Below are 14,637 nucleotides of genomic sequence, written 5' to 3'. Positions count from 1 at the left end.
TTTATTACCATGACTGTTCACATACAAAAGACACAATGAACACAACGACAGCATCACACAACAGCTAAGAGTAAGGGGGAAAATGGTTAAAACATCTTCTCTTTCCCCTCTCCCTATCCCTCCATCTCCCTCTGGCCCATACCTGTCAGCAGATGGTGCTGTCCTGGCCAGCAGACCTGAGAGACAGAGGCCCCCTCAGCACTATTAACCCTCACGCAGGAGTCAGGGGGGAAGAGGGGGGGGGGGGGGGGGGGGTAGAGGCTCCCACCCGACTGGCTCTGGGCCCCATCCCTGCCCACCACAGGCAGCTGCAGGTGGGTGCAACAGGGGCACTCCCCACCACTGCCCTGCCCTCACATCTCCCTGACTCAGGCTACATCTGACTCTGTTTACACAACTCACTATGAGAGGAGAGAGAGAGGGGGGAGAGAGAAAGAGAAAGAGAGAGAGAGAGAGAGAGAGAGAGAGAGAGAGAGAGAGAGACCACACACAGACTCACACATACGCCACACACGCATGCCACACTCCCTGCCCTGGGAGGTACGATTGCTTCGTCAGCCAGCAAGCGCTGTAAAATGTTATAGATTGTGCACCACCGCAGCATACATGCAATTAGGAGGAGGAGGGGGGTGTTGGCAAAGAACTGCAAATAAACCAGATTATTTCTGCGCATATATGGGGAAAACTGTTTTTTTATTTGCCTGGCACTTGCACAAACTCATACAAGAACAAATGCTTGTGAAATGCAGAAGTACATACAGGTTTAGGCACCTACATGACTACAATCATATACACCCGCACATTAACACACACACAATGTAAAACTGCTGAACCCTATGCACCCAGACCCCCCCACCTCTCCCCAAGACAGTTCCCACAGACCCCGGCACGCCTGAGCTACTCGTGGGGTTGCAGCTGAATGCAGGGGCCCTCAGGGCCTTGGAGCTGGATGGGGTACTGGGGAGGATTTTAAGGGACGGACAGGATAAGGGGGTGTCTGCCTCACGAGCAGGAGCAGATGGCGCCCTTCTCTGCTGTCCAGGTCCACAGGGATTTCCAGCCCCCTTTTGCATTCCTTTAGAGGCATCCTGACAGACAAGTGAGTTACACAGCATAAGACCATCTGGGCATGGACACCGCCTGAGCGCAGCTGACAGTGTGTAGGTTTAGGATGTGTCTGCGTATGTGTGTGTGCGTGTGTGTGTGCGTGTGTGTGTGCGTGTGCGTGTGTGTGTGTGTGTGTGTGTGTGTGTGTGTGTGTGTGTGTGTGTGTTTGTGCGTGTGTGTGTGTGTATGTGTATGTGTGCATATATGACTGAGGGGTGTCCTTGGAGGAGTGGTTGTCAGAGAAACATACCCTGATCCCCTCTCCCTTCTCTAGCAGTCTGGCCTGGGTCATTGTTGCCACGGCAGCCACACCACTTTAGCTGATGCTGACTCTGTGAGCCCCCCTCCCCTTTCTCTCTCTCTCTCTCTCTCTCTCTCTCTCTTTTTGTCCTTGAGGGGTTTTGTCCACGGCCCCCACGATCATTGTCAACAAATTTTGTCTTATTGTTGTGGAGCTGATGGTGCCTTCAAGGGATACAGCATCTGTTGTAAGCTCAGGGTCGGAGGCTGGACTTGGCTGGGCTGGGCTGGGCTGGGCTGGGCCGGGCTGGACTGGGCTGGACAGGGCTTGGGTACAGCCAGGCTCTGCCATGTAATTATTCCCCTTCACTCATATTTGACTCACACTCTCCAGCCCAGCTGTGGCTCCCTTAGGAGAACTCAGCTGAACTCTGCTGCCCAGCATCCTGCCTGTCTCTCCTGTGTGTGTGTGTGTGTGTGTGTGTGTGTGTGTGTGTGTGTGTGTGTGTGTGTGTGTGCACATTCACAAGTGCTTACCACGCTGCCACGTCATGGAGCCAACTGCAAGGTGCAAACAACAAACATCCCCTCTCACACCTACCCACTTGTGCACAAACACAGAGACAGACAGGCACACATACACGTACAAACACTTAATTTCGCACCCTTCCAACGTGTCACACTGTGTTACAAGTACAAGGAAAGCTATCACAGACTAAACATCAGTGAGACTTTCACTATGTTTACTCCTATTTATTTTACCCTGGGTTGTCCTCATGAATGAAGTCATTTTAGCTCTCAGTCCATTTCACATATCCTGTAATCCAACTGCTCATCTGGTTTATCCTTCCTGGTTTGTTTGCTGACGGTGGTGTAATTGGAGTGTCCACGGACCGCTGGCTTGTGGTGCCCTGTGCTGGGTAAAAAAAAAAGGGAGGGGGGGCTGATGTCTCAAATCCCTGGGAAGAAAGGCACAGGTCAAGCATCCAACACGACTGAATTCAGGCCGTCAGCCACTGCTACAAATTAGGAGGAGCTGACAGGGCCCGCAGTTCAGACCTTTGTGCCCACACGGGGCCCACTGGCCCCCACTGAAGAGCCAAGCAGGCAGAGGTGAAGATTAATGGCTGCACAACTGACCCCGGCCCACTCGCAATAAATCCACAGCCGCAGCAGCAACTCTCTCCGGGTTCCCAGCACGCCCTGAAAACAAGCCGAGCCGGTGTTGGTGGTTTAAGTTAACAACGCATCTCGGCACAGAGCCCACAGTAATGTGGCTAACCACCTGCTCCAGTCACACCTCTCATGATGAAGATTTGTAGCCACAAATGATGGGATTCCCAATGTGTCTCATTCACATCCCATATGATTGGGATCTGAGGCCTCTGATGAGGCTTCTATAGTTCCAAGAGGAGCTTCTGGTTTGATCACATCACATCAATCACAGCTAATTAGGAGAGGAAAGACACATCAAACGCACATTGCACATGACTGTAATAGGCTGTGATATGCCTTAAGGTAGGGATGGTGAGGTGGTTGGGATTTGCATTCTACAAAATCAATAATAAAACTCTACAAGAGCAGACAGGAGCGCAGCTTGGCCACCAGTTGTGAACGGGCCAAGTCCCACAGGTGATGGCACACCAGGCCGGAGAGGCAGGTGAAGGTGTGCACTGGCAGTGGCCGCTCGTCAAGCCCAGTGAGGGAGGGGACGCCCCCTTAATGCCACGCTGTGAGGGGGCTGGGATAACACGGCTCTGACGAATGGCGGCCTTTTGGTTGCACATCTTAAAGGATGCCACTGCTGCCTCTTTCAGCAACTCCAGCGAGCAAAGCCCAGGCACAAATAGTATTAGTGCGAGTCAGTGCACCCATAGGGGGTTATCCAGCCCTGAAAACCCAGCCTGCTAGCGCTCCTCCCGTAGTTTTATGGGCCAAAATGATTGAGGGAGAAGACAAAACTTGCTCCCGAAAGAATGAAAAGGGGTGAGGGCGAGTCAGGAGATGGATGGATGGAGTGATAAAGGGACGGCATCAGTTGAACAGAATGCTAGCGTCACAGCAAGACAGGATGTGAAGGGAAACAGGTTTCACTTGAGGAAAGACAAAGGGGGAGAGACAATGAGAAAAGCTGGAGTGAAAGGGAGTGGAACATTCGCTGTCAAGGAGGAGGGCAGAGTGTGATGGCCGCAGATCATTTTTCAAGCGGCAACTCTCCATCCCCTCAACTAATAGCTCATATCACATCCAATCTATTGCTAGAACTGATTGTATGACTCATCTGAAGGCAAAGGGCATTAAAGATGTACAGTACACTACTATTTCAAAAGTAAATAAAGTTGTTCTTATTGAAGTGTGTAAGCTATAAGTTTTGTTCTTGTCACATTCTACACTATAACTAACACTGATCTTATATGGCATTAATTGAAGAAATTTCTAGGGGAAAACATGATACATGCCGACGCATTCACTCACACACACACACATTCTCTCACATCTACCATATGTCTTTAATAGACTTTAAACACCAATGACGAAATAGTAGACATCTGTTAATACGGATGCCTCTTTTAAAGGAGGAGGACAGAGTTTGTCATGGGTGTGTCTCCCTACGGACCAAGGGCAGGGGGGTCGAGATGGGCCTAAGCAGATTACTCCATACTGAACAGACTGCCATTCCAGAACAGCCTTATCATACCCCTTCCCTGGAGGACTCGATTTGGCTAGGATGACCCACAGACACACCAGGCAAACTTTGTGTGGTTACTATGGCTTTGTTCACAAACTCTGATTTACTGGCAAAGGCCAAGGCGTGGAGTTGCACAACTAAACACAGTGTTCCTATAGCATACACAAGGGACGGCTCAAGTAATAGTACACGCAGCAGAGATATAGGCTGTTTACCCGTTACATAGGAAGGATTCCAAAGGTTTGTCTCTGAAAGTATTATGCTTTGTCAGGTGTCCATTGTGTTTTCAATCCCTCCAAAGCTGCTCTTTTGTAAATACAAAGGCAGATTTGCACCTGTTCATGTCCAAGGAGAGATAATCTGATAAGCCTTCAGTAGATGTACAATATCCTACTAACCGAAAAGGATTTTTACCTTATAAATGATGTAATTCATTTGTAATTCACTTAAGATATGTAAAATAACCATAGCCTTTATTGATGATGTGAAATACATTTAACTTCAAACAAGCTTTATATCCACCCAACAGTAATAAAACTTATATTGCTAGTCAAATTAGCCTGCCTTCCGTTTATGGCTCCTGGCAGGACTTCTGAAGTATGTGAATCTCTGGAATTCAAATGCCTGATCGATATTTGCACTCTTAACCTCAATTTGGCGGGAGGAAAGCGCATTGTCATACGCCTTTGACCAGCAGGCTTACGGTGTCATTGGGGGCATTCCAATAGTGACCTCATCCTCTTTTTTTTTTTTTTAAATCGTTAGTGTTGCCCTATCTATATTTTTGTTTCAACTTAATTGTCTGTAGTATTGTGTTTAATGTTAATTGCAGGGCAGTTTTCGCTTTGGCCTTTGGGTGGTTGTATTCGATTGCAAACGTGTTTACTAGTCAGCCGGTCAGGATAAACATTTCAAAAGCTGTGGTTGTCCGAGGTTTTCGCTCCGGGAAGTCGAGGGACTATTTAAATGATCTGTTTCAATCTGCAACTCTACAATCCGATCATGCTTGATGCGTGGGGTGAGTGAAAAGTGAAAAAGTGGGGTGGAGGTAATCCAGGCCCCCGACCGAGGCAAGTCTAACATGCAGAGAGAAAGAAGAGACAGAAAGAAGATATCTGAATGGTTGCCACGAGTTCTCTGTCAGTCAGTCTTCTGCGTGGCGGCGTGAATGGAGCTGTGGCTTTTGTTGCACATACGCATGAATATTGAGTGGCAGAACACCAAAAGCGGTGTCCGTTTTTTTGGAGGGGGAAGCCTAGAAATCCCCCATTCTCCCTTTTAGGCGCATGCAAACACACGCACCCACTGTCATTCTGTTCTAGAGTCCTGTTAAAAGAATGTACTGTAAACCAGTTGACACGCGTCATTTTGAAACTCTGCAGGTGTCTCAAAACACGAACTGCAGCGCGTTCTTGGTTGCAATCAGATCTTGACCTTATGAATGTTGCATTTAAATACTCTGCATCTGGATTGAAAAATTCAGGTGGTGAATGCAATAAAAAAAATTGAAATTTGATTACGATTAGGATTAAATTGCTATGGTGAGGTTTTGGGTATTGGTGTGCGTAAAAGGTTTAAGGTCGAACTCAGATGAACCCGTTCCCTTGTGCAGGTAACGGCCTGCTGATCGAATACGTCGAAACATAATGCAGTATAGAAATTCACAGACGTGAACTCAGCCGTCCATTCGTCACGCAGGCTTGAAAAAACGCCAGCAAAAAGGGGGAGCACGGGGGTCAGGGAGCTTTAATTTGGTGACAAAGCCTCATTTGCAGGTCAATGCGATGGCACACTCGCCTCTCCTCTCACTCCAACTCGTCTTTGTTCCCCATCGCCTGCACCCATGCCAGATGGCCATGGAAAATGCTAATTCGACTTGGCTGCTTTTTTTTCTTCTTTCTTTTTTTTGTATTTAATTGCCGTCTTTGCAGATGGGGCTGTTGGTTGTATTTTTGTTTTCAAATGCTATTTAGTATTTTGGTGCGCGCAGGTGTGTGTGTGTCTCAACCACGTTTCTTGTTTGCAGAATGTAGCCCATGTGCGTGAGAGCATTTAGCATCTATACTGATGCGTTTGGCATAAATAGAATGACCTAGGACTATACCACTACTGCTAACTACAGCTTGTTTAGTTTCCCTTTTTGTTTCACAAGGAGAGAAATAACTGTTATCGATGGCATACAGTTTTGTTTATAACGTAAAAAGGAAAAAATAAATTAATACATTTAGCCAAATATATAGATACTGCAGAATCCACCCTTTATATGCCTTTCATTGTTTTAGGCCAGAAATTGAGAAAAATGACACCTTCTAACACTGTTCCATACCATTAATTTGTGTGTGCGAGATGGTGGTGTTTATTGTTATATATTACAACATAGTATTACACTTTAAGTGTAGGCTTGCTAAAATTAGTTTCATTTTTCAAAGAGTTGTGATTTTTGTGACAATAATGCGGGAGTGGAAAAAATATATATCGGAATATTGTAAATAGTCCAAGCTGCTCTTTCTCCAAAAACAAAAACAACAACAACAGAAAATATATATCTAATCACATGCATTCATACTTGCCCATATTTTAACAACTTCGATTTAAAAAACGGACCAAACTAGTAGTGTTTAGAAGAATCAATAATCTCTGTAAATGCTTATTCCTCCGCTCCATGGTGTTTTACATACTGGCATTTCATTTTAGCGAACGCAAATAATTACGAAATCAATTGTTCACAAATAGTTTAACACGTCTAAATGTATCGACATAATCTTATTCCCTTAATCGAATGAACAATACTGGTTGTTGTATCAGTTCTCATAAACGACCGGAGGCATTCACTGCATAACCTTAACTTTTGTTTATGTTTCCCAAGAAGAAACGAGCGAAATCTGACATGTTATTAAGAGAGCGTTCTTCTCGGTTCTGTTATCAAATATCTTGTAGCCTACTTTAATTTGACAAAGCTATAAGTCACTCCTAATAGAACTTGATGGCATGAAGGCCGTGCCGAAAGGCTTTAAATGGGCCCACAGAGAAATGTTTCCAATGTGTAAGGAACTTCATTAAATAGAGTAGGCTATATAGAACATCTGTCATCTTAAACATATTAAGTACAAACAATATTGAACCGTGTTTACTGAGTTATCCTTACCCATGTGCTTATGGATCATAATTAGCTAGCTAGATATCTCCATAGTGTAATTATAGTTTTCCCCAAATAGCCTTTCATATCAATGGAAGGAGCAAACAAAGTTTCTATTGTTCTCCAGCGTAGGACATTTTGTGTCTGAATTAATGGATCTTGGCTATGCCTACATGGATTTGCCATATGGCAACAAAAGGGGAAGAATGGAGACGGCGAGCGCTTTGTGTTGGGGATGAGAACAAGGCAGTCAGTGGCAGAGAGCGCGCGTGTCTTTGGAGGGCTCGAGGGGTTAGAGGGTCATTTACCTCAAAGTGCAACACGTTTTCGTTTGTTGTTGGAAAAATCATATGCCAAACAAAGTATTTATTAGAAATGAATGAAAAACATTCCTATAAGAAAAGCAGTTTTTTTTTGTCACTGCGCCACTACATGTATAGGCCTACTGTATAATTTGCGCGAGATAATGCGTAATACGCGATTGCGTGCATACGTTCATCAAATTAGAGTAAACCTGTGAGAGCGTCCAACTGAGAGGCACATTTAAGTAAATGCCAGGCAATTATAGAGGTTCTCTCACTTATGGGCAGGTGGCCTATGTGACTGAGCTGGTGAGGCGAAGAGACGTGGTGGTTCCATTGGGGTAAACACTGGCGGAGAGCTCCTTTTAGAGCTTGTTGAGTGTGCAGCGACTATGGGGGTGTCCCTGTGGACAATGCGGGGTTCCAAAGGCACCTGCTGCACTTCTTTAAAGGGCTTTAAATACCAGGCCGTCCACGCAGCTGCTTGGTGTTTGTGCACCGTCCGTATGTATGCATGCCTATGAGTAGCCTACGTAAGCACAAAGCCGCTTTTATCCTACAAATATTACCAACTATATGGTTGAGAAATATTTTATAGATTATACTGAGAGTCAAGGGAGCTACTCAGTTTGTAGACCAAATACTTAAGTCTTACGACAGTAACACACTTCTGAGGATATTCAACTCCTACATTTCACGTTGGTTATCTATTATTCGCTGATCGCTATATCACTGCTTGCCTTCGGTCAGAATTTTGAGAAAAAGTCTGAAATTACAAGCACTTGGCCTTTCCTGAATTTGCGTTATTTCAGACAATGTATTAAAGAGAGATTAAATAACGTTTGCTTGTGTCCACAGCAGAAAAAAAAACATTTGATAGCGTCCCTCCATATTTCTCTCTTTCACACACAACACAGATCATCAGCTTAAATACGCTTAATTAACTTAAGTTGATAAGATACCAAATTAAAAATTTCACAAAAAGCAGCATTTCGATTTTTAAATGAAAATAGTTTTATTTGTTTCTTTTGTGGAACAAAAGTTTAGGGCAGTGACAAATAGAACGGCTCAGAAACATCATGGACCCTAACTGTCAAGTGTGCTATGAAAAAGCTACATTGATTGCAAAACACAACAAAAACAACAACAACAATAATAATAATAATAATAATAATAAAAAAGGAAAACAAAACTATATCAAACATCGCCCTTTTGGTAGAACAAGGCGTATGCAAAGAAAATGAAACATAAATAAATTATAACTTAAAAATAGTCTTTCAAAATATATATACAAAAAGATATAATTAACAGAAATAAAACATTTATATTGTCTTTTAAAGCTGTACACTTTTGGCCAGTGTAGACAATTTAAAGTAATTTAGGATTGCACAGTTGTTAAACAATTTAACACTGTCAAGTGGCTGTATGCAAAGCAACCATTATGCTACATATATCTGAATGCAAGTCCTTCAGCGAGTTCCATCTCTCGCTTGACAGGCAGTCCTGAGATCCCAAAACGCCTCTGTTCTCCTCGCACAGGGCCGACGGATGATCAGACTGACCGCCTCGTCTCTGTATCTAGCGGCAGAAGGCACTGTCCGCAATAATTGCAGTGCAAATATCTGGAAAAAAGAAGTGACAAAGGAGATATTAATATACTGTCAAAATCAAACATTAGTTTAGATGCAACGAAAATACATAGTCTACAATTGAAGTATTAGTGTAAATGAGTGGTTCGACTGAGCGCCCCCCCCCCCCCCCCCCCCAAAAAAAAATCAATGAGTCAGCCTGCACAGCCGAAGAAAAGCAAGAGTTGTGCTGTGCAAGCGTCACCATTTACTCCAGCCTTTCCCGCCAGTGTGACGCAGATTTCCCTTCCCCCATTACTCCGCTAAGCCTATTCACAGATCTCTCTCTCCAGACCCCCTCCTCCCTCTGATCCTTCAAGACTGGCGAAAACGCACCGATTTTTTATTTATTTTATTGCTTAACTGATATGGCGATTATTCATATTTCCATTAATATTTCACAACAACACTGAACAGTGACACTATGTACTCATTTGTAGTGTAGCCTATATAAACATAAAAATCACAACTGATGACAGTTTGTCACATAACCTACCTTCAGCGAATTCTCTTGCGTGGAGTTTGCTCAATTGGGAGTGTGGTTGAAGACTGCTGGCAAACATTTTCACCTGGCTTCGCAACCATCGTTCTTCTCCTTTTCATGTAGAAATCTGAGAGGAGAAAGAAGGCAACATTTATTTATCTTGCAGGCACCAACAAGTATTTAGTTTGCAGCTATTAGATTATTTCTAGACACAATGTTAAGCTTTACGAACACCTCGTCAATCATTCGTTTTCTAAATTGTACGCACACTAATAGGCTAGGCTACGCAAAAATGTAATGATAATACAATCTAATAAATACGCAAAATAATCATTAGATACCTTACCTGTGATGTGCGTTGTGGTAAGATCACTGGCAGTAGATCTTTTTCGTCGGGCACAGGGGGTAACTTTACGAGACATTTTCCCTGAGTTGAGGGTATCCGCACAGTTCTCCTGGTTCACTTCGCTTGAACAGGGAGCGCTGCCTTCGGAACCGGCGAGACGGTCCTCGCAATTTACAGGTGCATCCTGAGCAGTACAGTCCAATGGTCTCAAGTCCACTGATGGATTCCCTGGCAGAACAACTCGGCTTCGCCCAATTTGCACAGATTCGTGATAGAAAGCAGGTGATGTTTCTAACGGCTTTCCTTCCCACTCATAATCTCCAAGCAGTGGCTCATCTCTCTCGAAATTAAAGTTCCATCTTCGCTGATCCCGCTCGGAGATTTCTCGAAGTTTGGATTTCATCTCTCGGTTCAGCTCGTCGTGATCCACCGGTCCAAAGAGACTCCGACAAGCGCCCGTGCGAGCGTGTAGAGGGAAGGTCCTCCTTGCCACCAACCGCTCCAAGGTGCTGGTAGAAAGCTGGACGTTAGTCATGATTTCGAAATCCCACGGACAAAATTAAGAAACGCGTATGATGTTCTTAAAGAACACCTGAATGTGTATATCCCAGTCTATCGCTAAAGAGGACTACGCTACTATTTTTTTTTTAGATGTGCTAGTAGCCTGGGTGACGTTTAAATGTATCGATGTTGTGCCCAAGATTCGAATTTAAAGTCCTTGACGTTTTCAGGGTTTGAACAGACACTTTGTCCTCTGATCTCATTGGTTCGTTTTAGTTCCGCCCTTGCTTCAAATTCCCGCCTCCCCTTCTTTTGTATTGGATATGATGCACGCACGTGATTTGTAGATGGGGGTGTTGGGTTGGGGTGATTGAAATGCTATACGATAGGAACTGTTGTTGCTGCTCAAGGAACGTTTTGCTTACTACGTGTTTTTTTCTCTACCCATCCCCCGAGCTACTCCCCTCTTTACAACCAGACTGGCCACGTCCCGCAATAGAAAACTGTTGGAAAAAAAGAGACCCATAAAAACATTCAAACATAGGCAATAGTCTGCGTATCCTAAAACACTATTGATGCAAAATTCAAATTTGATAAAACAGACAACGATGTTACAAATGAGGAGGTTATGTCACACATTATAATTAATACTGATTTGCCAAATTAAAATGTGCAGGATAGTTTCATACGGTATGAGATACTAAAAGGAACGAGCTGCAAGAAACTCCCTAAATAGGTTATGAAGGGTAGCCGAATTTCATCGTTTTAAAATATCCTCAGAAAACAGCATGTCAAACCTTATGGTTTGCTGTTTGAGTTCCTTGTAGGCAGTGTTGGTACTTGTGCGGAACACAATTATGGAATCAGGAGGAGTATGAGGGGGTGGCCAGAGAATGTTTTCCTATCTTAACCCCATGAAATAGACCATTTCTTTTTTTATCAAACCTGTACAAATTAATTAAGAGTTTTTGTGATCACTAAATCCCAACATAAAATAGGCTACCCTTTGTGGCTTTTACCACCAAGCCTATCCATGCTTAAGAAAAAGCAGTTAACAAGGGATTGTGACATTTGGTTGCCAAATATCGTTCACTGATTTAGTTTACATCAACGGAGGAAAGTGAAAACAGCGTACTTCGAAGGACACGCCTTAACTCGTTCTGCTTGCCCAATCGCACCCCCACTTGCTCAACTCGAAAAATCTCTGATGGATATTTTGCCCAAAGTTTGCAAACTTAATGGAATAAACTATATCTCAAATAATTTAAAATCATATTGATGATTAGTGTAGGCTATTGTGTAGGCAGCAGCTTTTGCATATACAACGTACTGCAGGGTAACCTAATCAATGTAGGTCAGTTGTCAGCCTATTACATGTCAGCCTATTAATTAAAAATAAAACAGAAACAGAAATTCTTACTTAATTTAAAGATTTGATGATAACTGATTTGTTTCCCTCTAATGGTCTAGTTTTCTTTCTAGTCTGATGAGCTCCTTAACTTCGATTTCATGTTAATGGTACAACATTGCCCTCTTGTGACAAGATTTGGCACTGACTACAAAGAGCTTTTAAGTGGCACGATATGGCCCATTGAGAGAGCTGGCAGATAAACGATGTCCAATTAAACACTCTGGCTGTATATTTGCTTACATTGAGGTGTATTTTAAAATGACACACACTCCTTCAAAGACCCTATACTGGTCATCAGTGAAAGGTTTGGTTCATAATTTCATCCAATAGAGTTCAAACAAATTTCTCCTCACAGTTCTCTATCTGTCCGTTCTGAGTGCGGCTAAAAAAACTCCAGTGTTCAAACACAGTCCTGGTTCTGTCAATTGGAAACAAATAAAGTGGCCCGGACCAAGCCATGCACTATTCCAGGCGATCCCAATCTTTTGCCAGACCCACAGACTGTACCTGATATTTTAGAATATATGGTTTAAGTATATTTGTCATACTCTTGTCTCTCGCTGCATGTTTGAATGAGAGAGGGAGAGTTTAGACAAAGAGAGGCCCTAAGGACATCCGACACAACGCACCCAAATTGCAGTCTTTGTGCACCCCTTCACCACCACATGACTTTGAAAGACGGCCCCTAGAGCTTCACGCTAACTTGTTCTGTCTGTCCTCTGCACTCATCCTCTGATCTACTCATCACTGAGTGCCTCAGGGCTCACTGCAAGGCTTGGCTTCTCTCTCGTGACCAAGAAGAACATTCCTACACACTATGAGAGAGAGAGAGAGAGAGAGCGAGAGAGAGAGAGAGAGAGAGAGAGAGAGAGAGAGAGAGAGAGAGAGAGAGCGATAATAATCAGCATATAGTAGCAAAAACACAGCAATCAGGCGTTTCTTTGGTTCTATGCTGTTTATTGATGCAGGAACACCTCAGCCTCAGATTAATGCAGAACAGGGAAAGTCTCCTGGATCTTATATGCAGACACAGGTTACAAGGCAAAGGTGACACAGAGGCTAACACTCAAGGAAACTACACCAGGGCATTTCACAAAATACAACGACTCCTGCTAACATTAGAACGCCCTACATGGAAGATTAAGCACAGAGTAGAACATCTACATAAACGTAAACACATGCACAGAACTCTGAGAGCTCACAACTCCCTTAGCAGGCTACAAAATCTATTGTTAACACTGCACGTCCATGCAAGTTTTCCACACACAGTTCCAGAGAGTTACCAAAAGAGTTCATAGCTTTTAGAATTAATTTAATCTCATAGGGCAAAATAGACCCTTATTTCCAATGGGTGTAGCCTTGTTTAGGCCTCACTTAGACAAATCAAGCTTTTGTTCTAGCATCATCCCAACAGCAGAGGGAAATGGTTGATTACTGATGGCACTGATGCTGTCTCTTTCAACCATAAAACCACCATAAAACCATTTAGGCTGTGTCTCATAACCTCAGGCTTGCATTTTGATTGGCCTTTTTGTCATTTATGATACTCATTGTGGGAAGAAAAGAAAACTTAGAAAACAGAGAGGATATTACAGTTTTTTCAAATAATTTTCACGCTTTCTCAAATCATGTCCACATTTTGCAAAAACACTAATTTGTCAAATCTGTAGAATATGTGAACAAAACTGTGGATACTTTTGTATTGCTTTGATGCAAAATGCATTCAATGACCAGTTTCTCAGAAATTCATGGACATTAATCTCGATCAATGCTCACCGTCAGAAACATTTTGCAGACTTTTAGACACTGTTAAAAATCAGACAGAATTAAGATCACTGTTGATGGAAATATGCTGCATTTTGAAAGACAAATTAAACTAAACTTAAAATAAAAGAGATTATTCTAGTTTTTGTGTAAAATGTATTACTTTTGCCACATTGTTACAATCCATTAAAAAGTCATATTTGCATTGAAATGTACGTAGGCAAAATATAGATGTAGTTTTAACTGAAGAGCTTTTTCCACTATTACTGACATGGGCTATCAGTGAGACAAAGCTTCCCAAAAATACAACTACAGTGAGTTTACCACACTCAACAGTGGTATTTACAGTATTGTAACAGGCAATCGAAAAGTTTGTTCTTGGTGTGATTATAGCTGCTTGGCTTGAAATATTTGTGGGGTGTAGGGGATTGTAGGAGTTGAAGAGCTTTTGTATCTAAAGATGTACTGTAAGCCAAGGGAGAATGTGGCAGTAAATGTGAACTTCATAAAAATGTCATTCCAAATACAGAGGACATCATGGATCAGCATTAGAGACAGTAGACTTCTAGTGGTAGTATGTTGTATTGTTGTTTCACTTGTACTGACTAGCATCAACACACCTCAGATTGATGTGTTTGGTATTGCAATATGTACTATACAGAGGTGTCAAATTAATTTGCAATGCAACATTAATTCATTAAAAAATATGGCAACATAAGATTTTTCTATGTTTCAAGATTTTTTTAGTTCATTATGCCAAATTAGTTAGTAATAACAGCCTTCGCTATAGTTTTGGCTACATTACTTCACTTTTGTGTGAAGTATGAAGTGTTTTGATGGTTGTAGTGCATTTGCATGAAAGGTCAACTGATGAAAGACTTACTTTTACTTTGTCGTCAAAGAATCCTGAGCATATGATTTTAGCTGTATAGATATCTATAGATATCCGGGCAGTAAAACATAATTCGAACATCCACACAAGACACATCTGAAAGCCTTTACTTTACTTCAACTTGGAAAACAAACAGT

At 42.8% G+C, this 14,637-nt stretch overlaps 1 protein-coding gene across 1 annotated transcript; it reads right to left on the bottom strand.

The window, feature by feature from the left end:
* Positions 1–8,525: 8,525 nt before the first annotated feature.
* cdkn1cb (cyclin dependent kinase inhibitor 1Cb) lies at positions 8,526–10,607 on the bottom strand. Its single transcript, XM_080841716.1, has 3 exons — positions 9,933–10,607; positions 9,599–9,713; positions 8,526–9,096 (listed from the first exon to the last, which is right to left on the bottom strand). The coding sequence occupies exons 1-2, from the start codon at positions 10,465–10,467 to the stop codon at positions 9,601–9,603; spliced, it is 648 nt and encodes a 215-aa protein (XP_080697842.1). The 5' UTR covers positions 10,468–10,607; the 3' UTR covers positions 8,526–9,096; positions 9,599–9,600.
* Between the last annotated feature and the right edge of the window lie 4,030 nt (positions 10,608–14,637).

This window comes from Sprattus sprattus, assembly GCF_963457725.1.
Source record: "Sprattus sprattus genome assembly, chromosome: 7".
Lineage (NCBI taxonomy): Eukaryota > Metazoa > Chordata > Actinopteri > Clupeiformes > Clupeidae > Sprattus > Sprattus sprattus.
This window is presented reverse-complemented; position numbering and strand designations above follow the sequence as displayed.

Coding starts and splice junctions, on each gene's coding strand:
- cdkn1cb (XM_080841716.1), bottom strand. CDS start 10,467: ATGACTAACGTCCAGCTTTCTACCAGCACCTTGGAGCGGTTGGTGGCA. Junction 9,714..9,932: donor TACCACAACGCACATCACAG/GTAAGGTATCTA, acceptor TTCTCCTCTCAG/ATTTCTACATGAAAAGGAGA.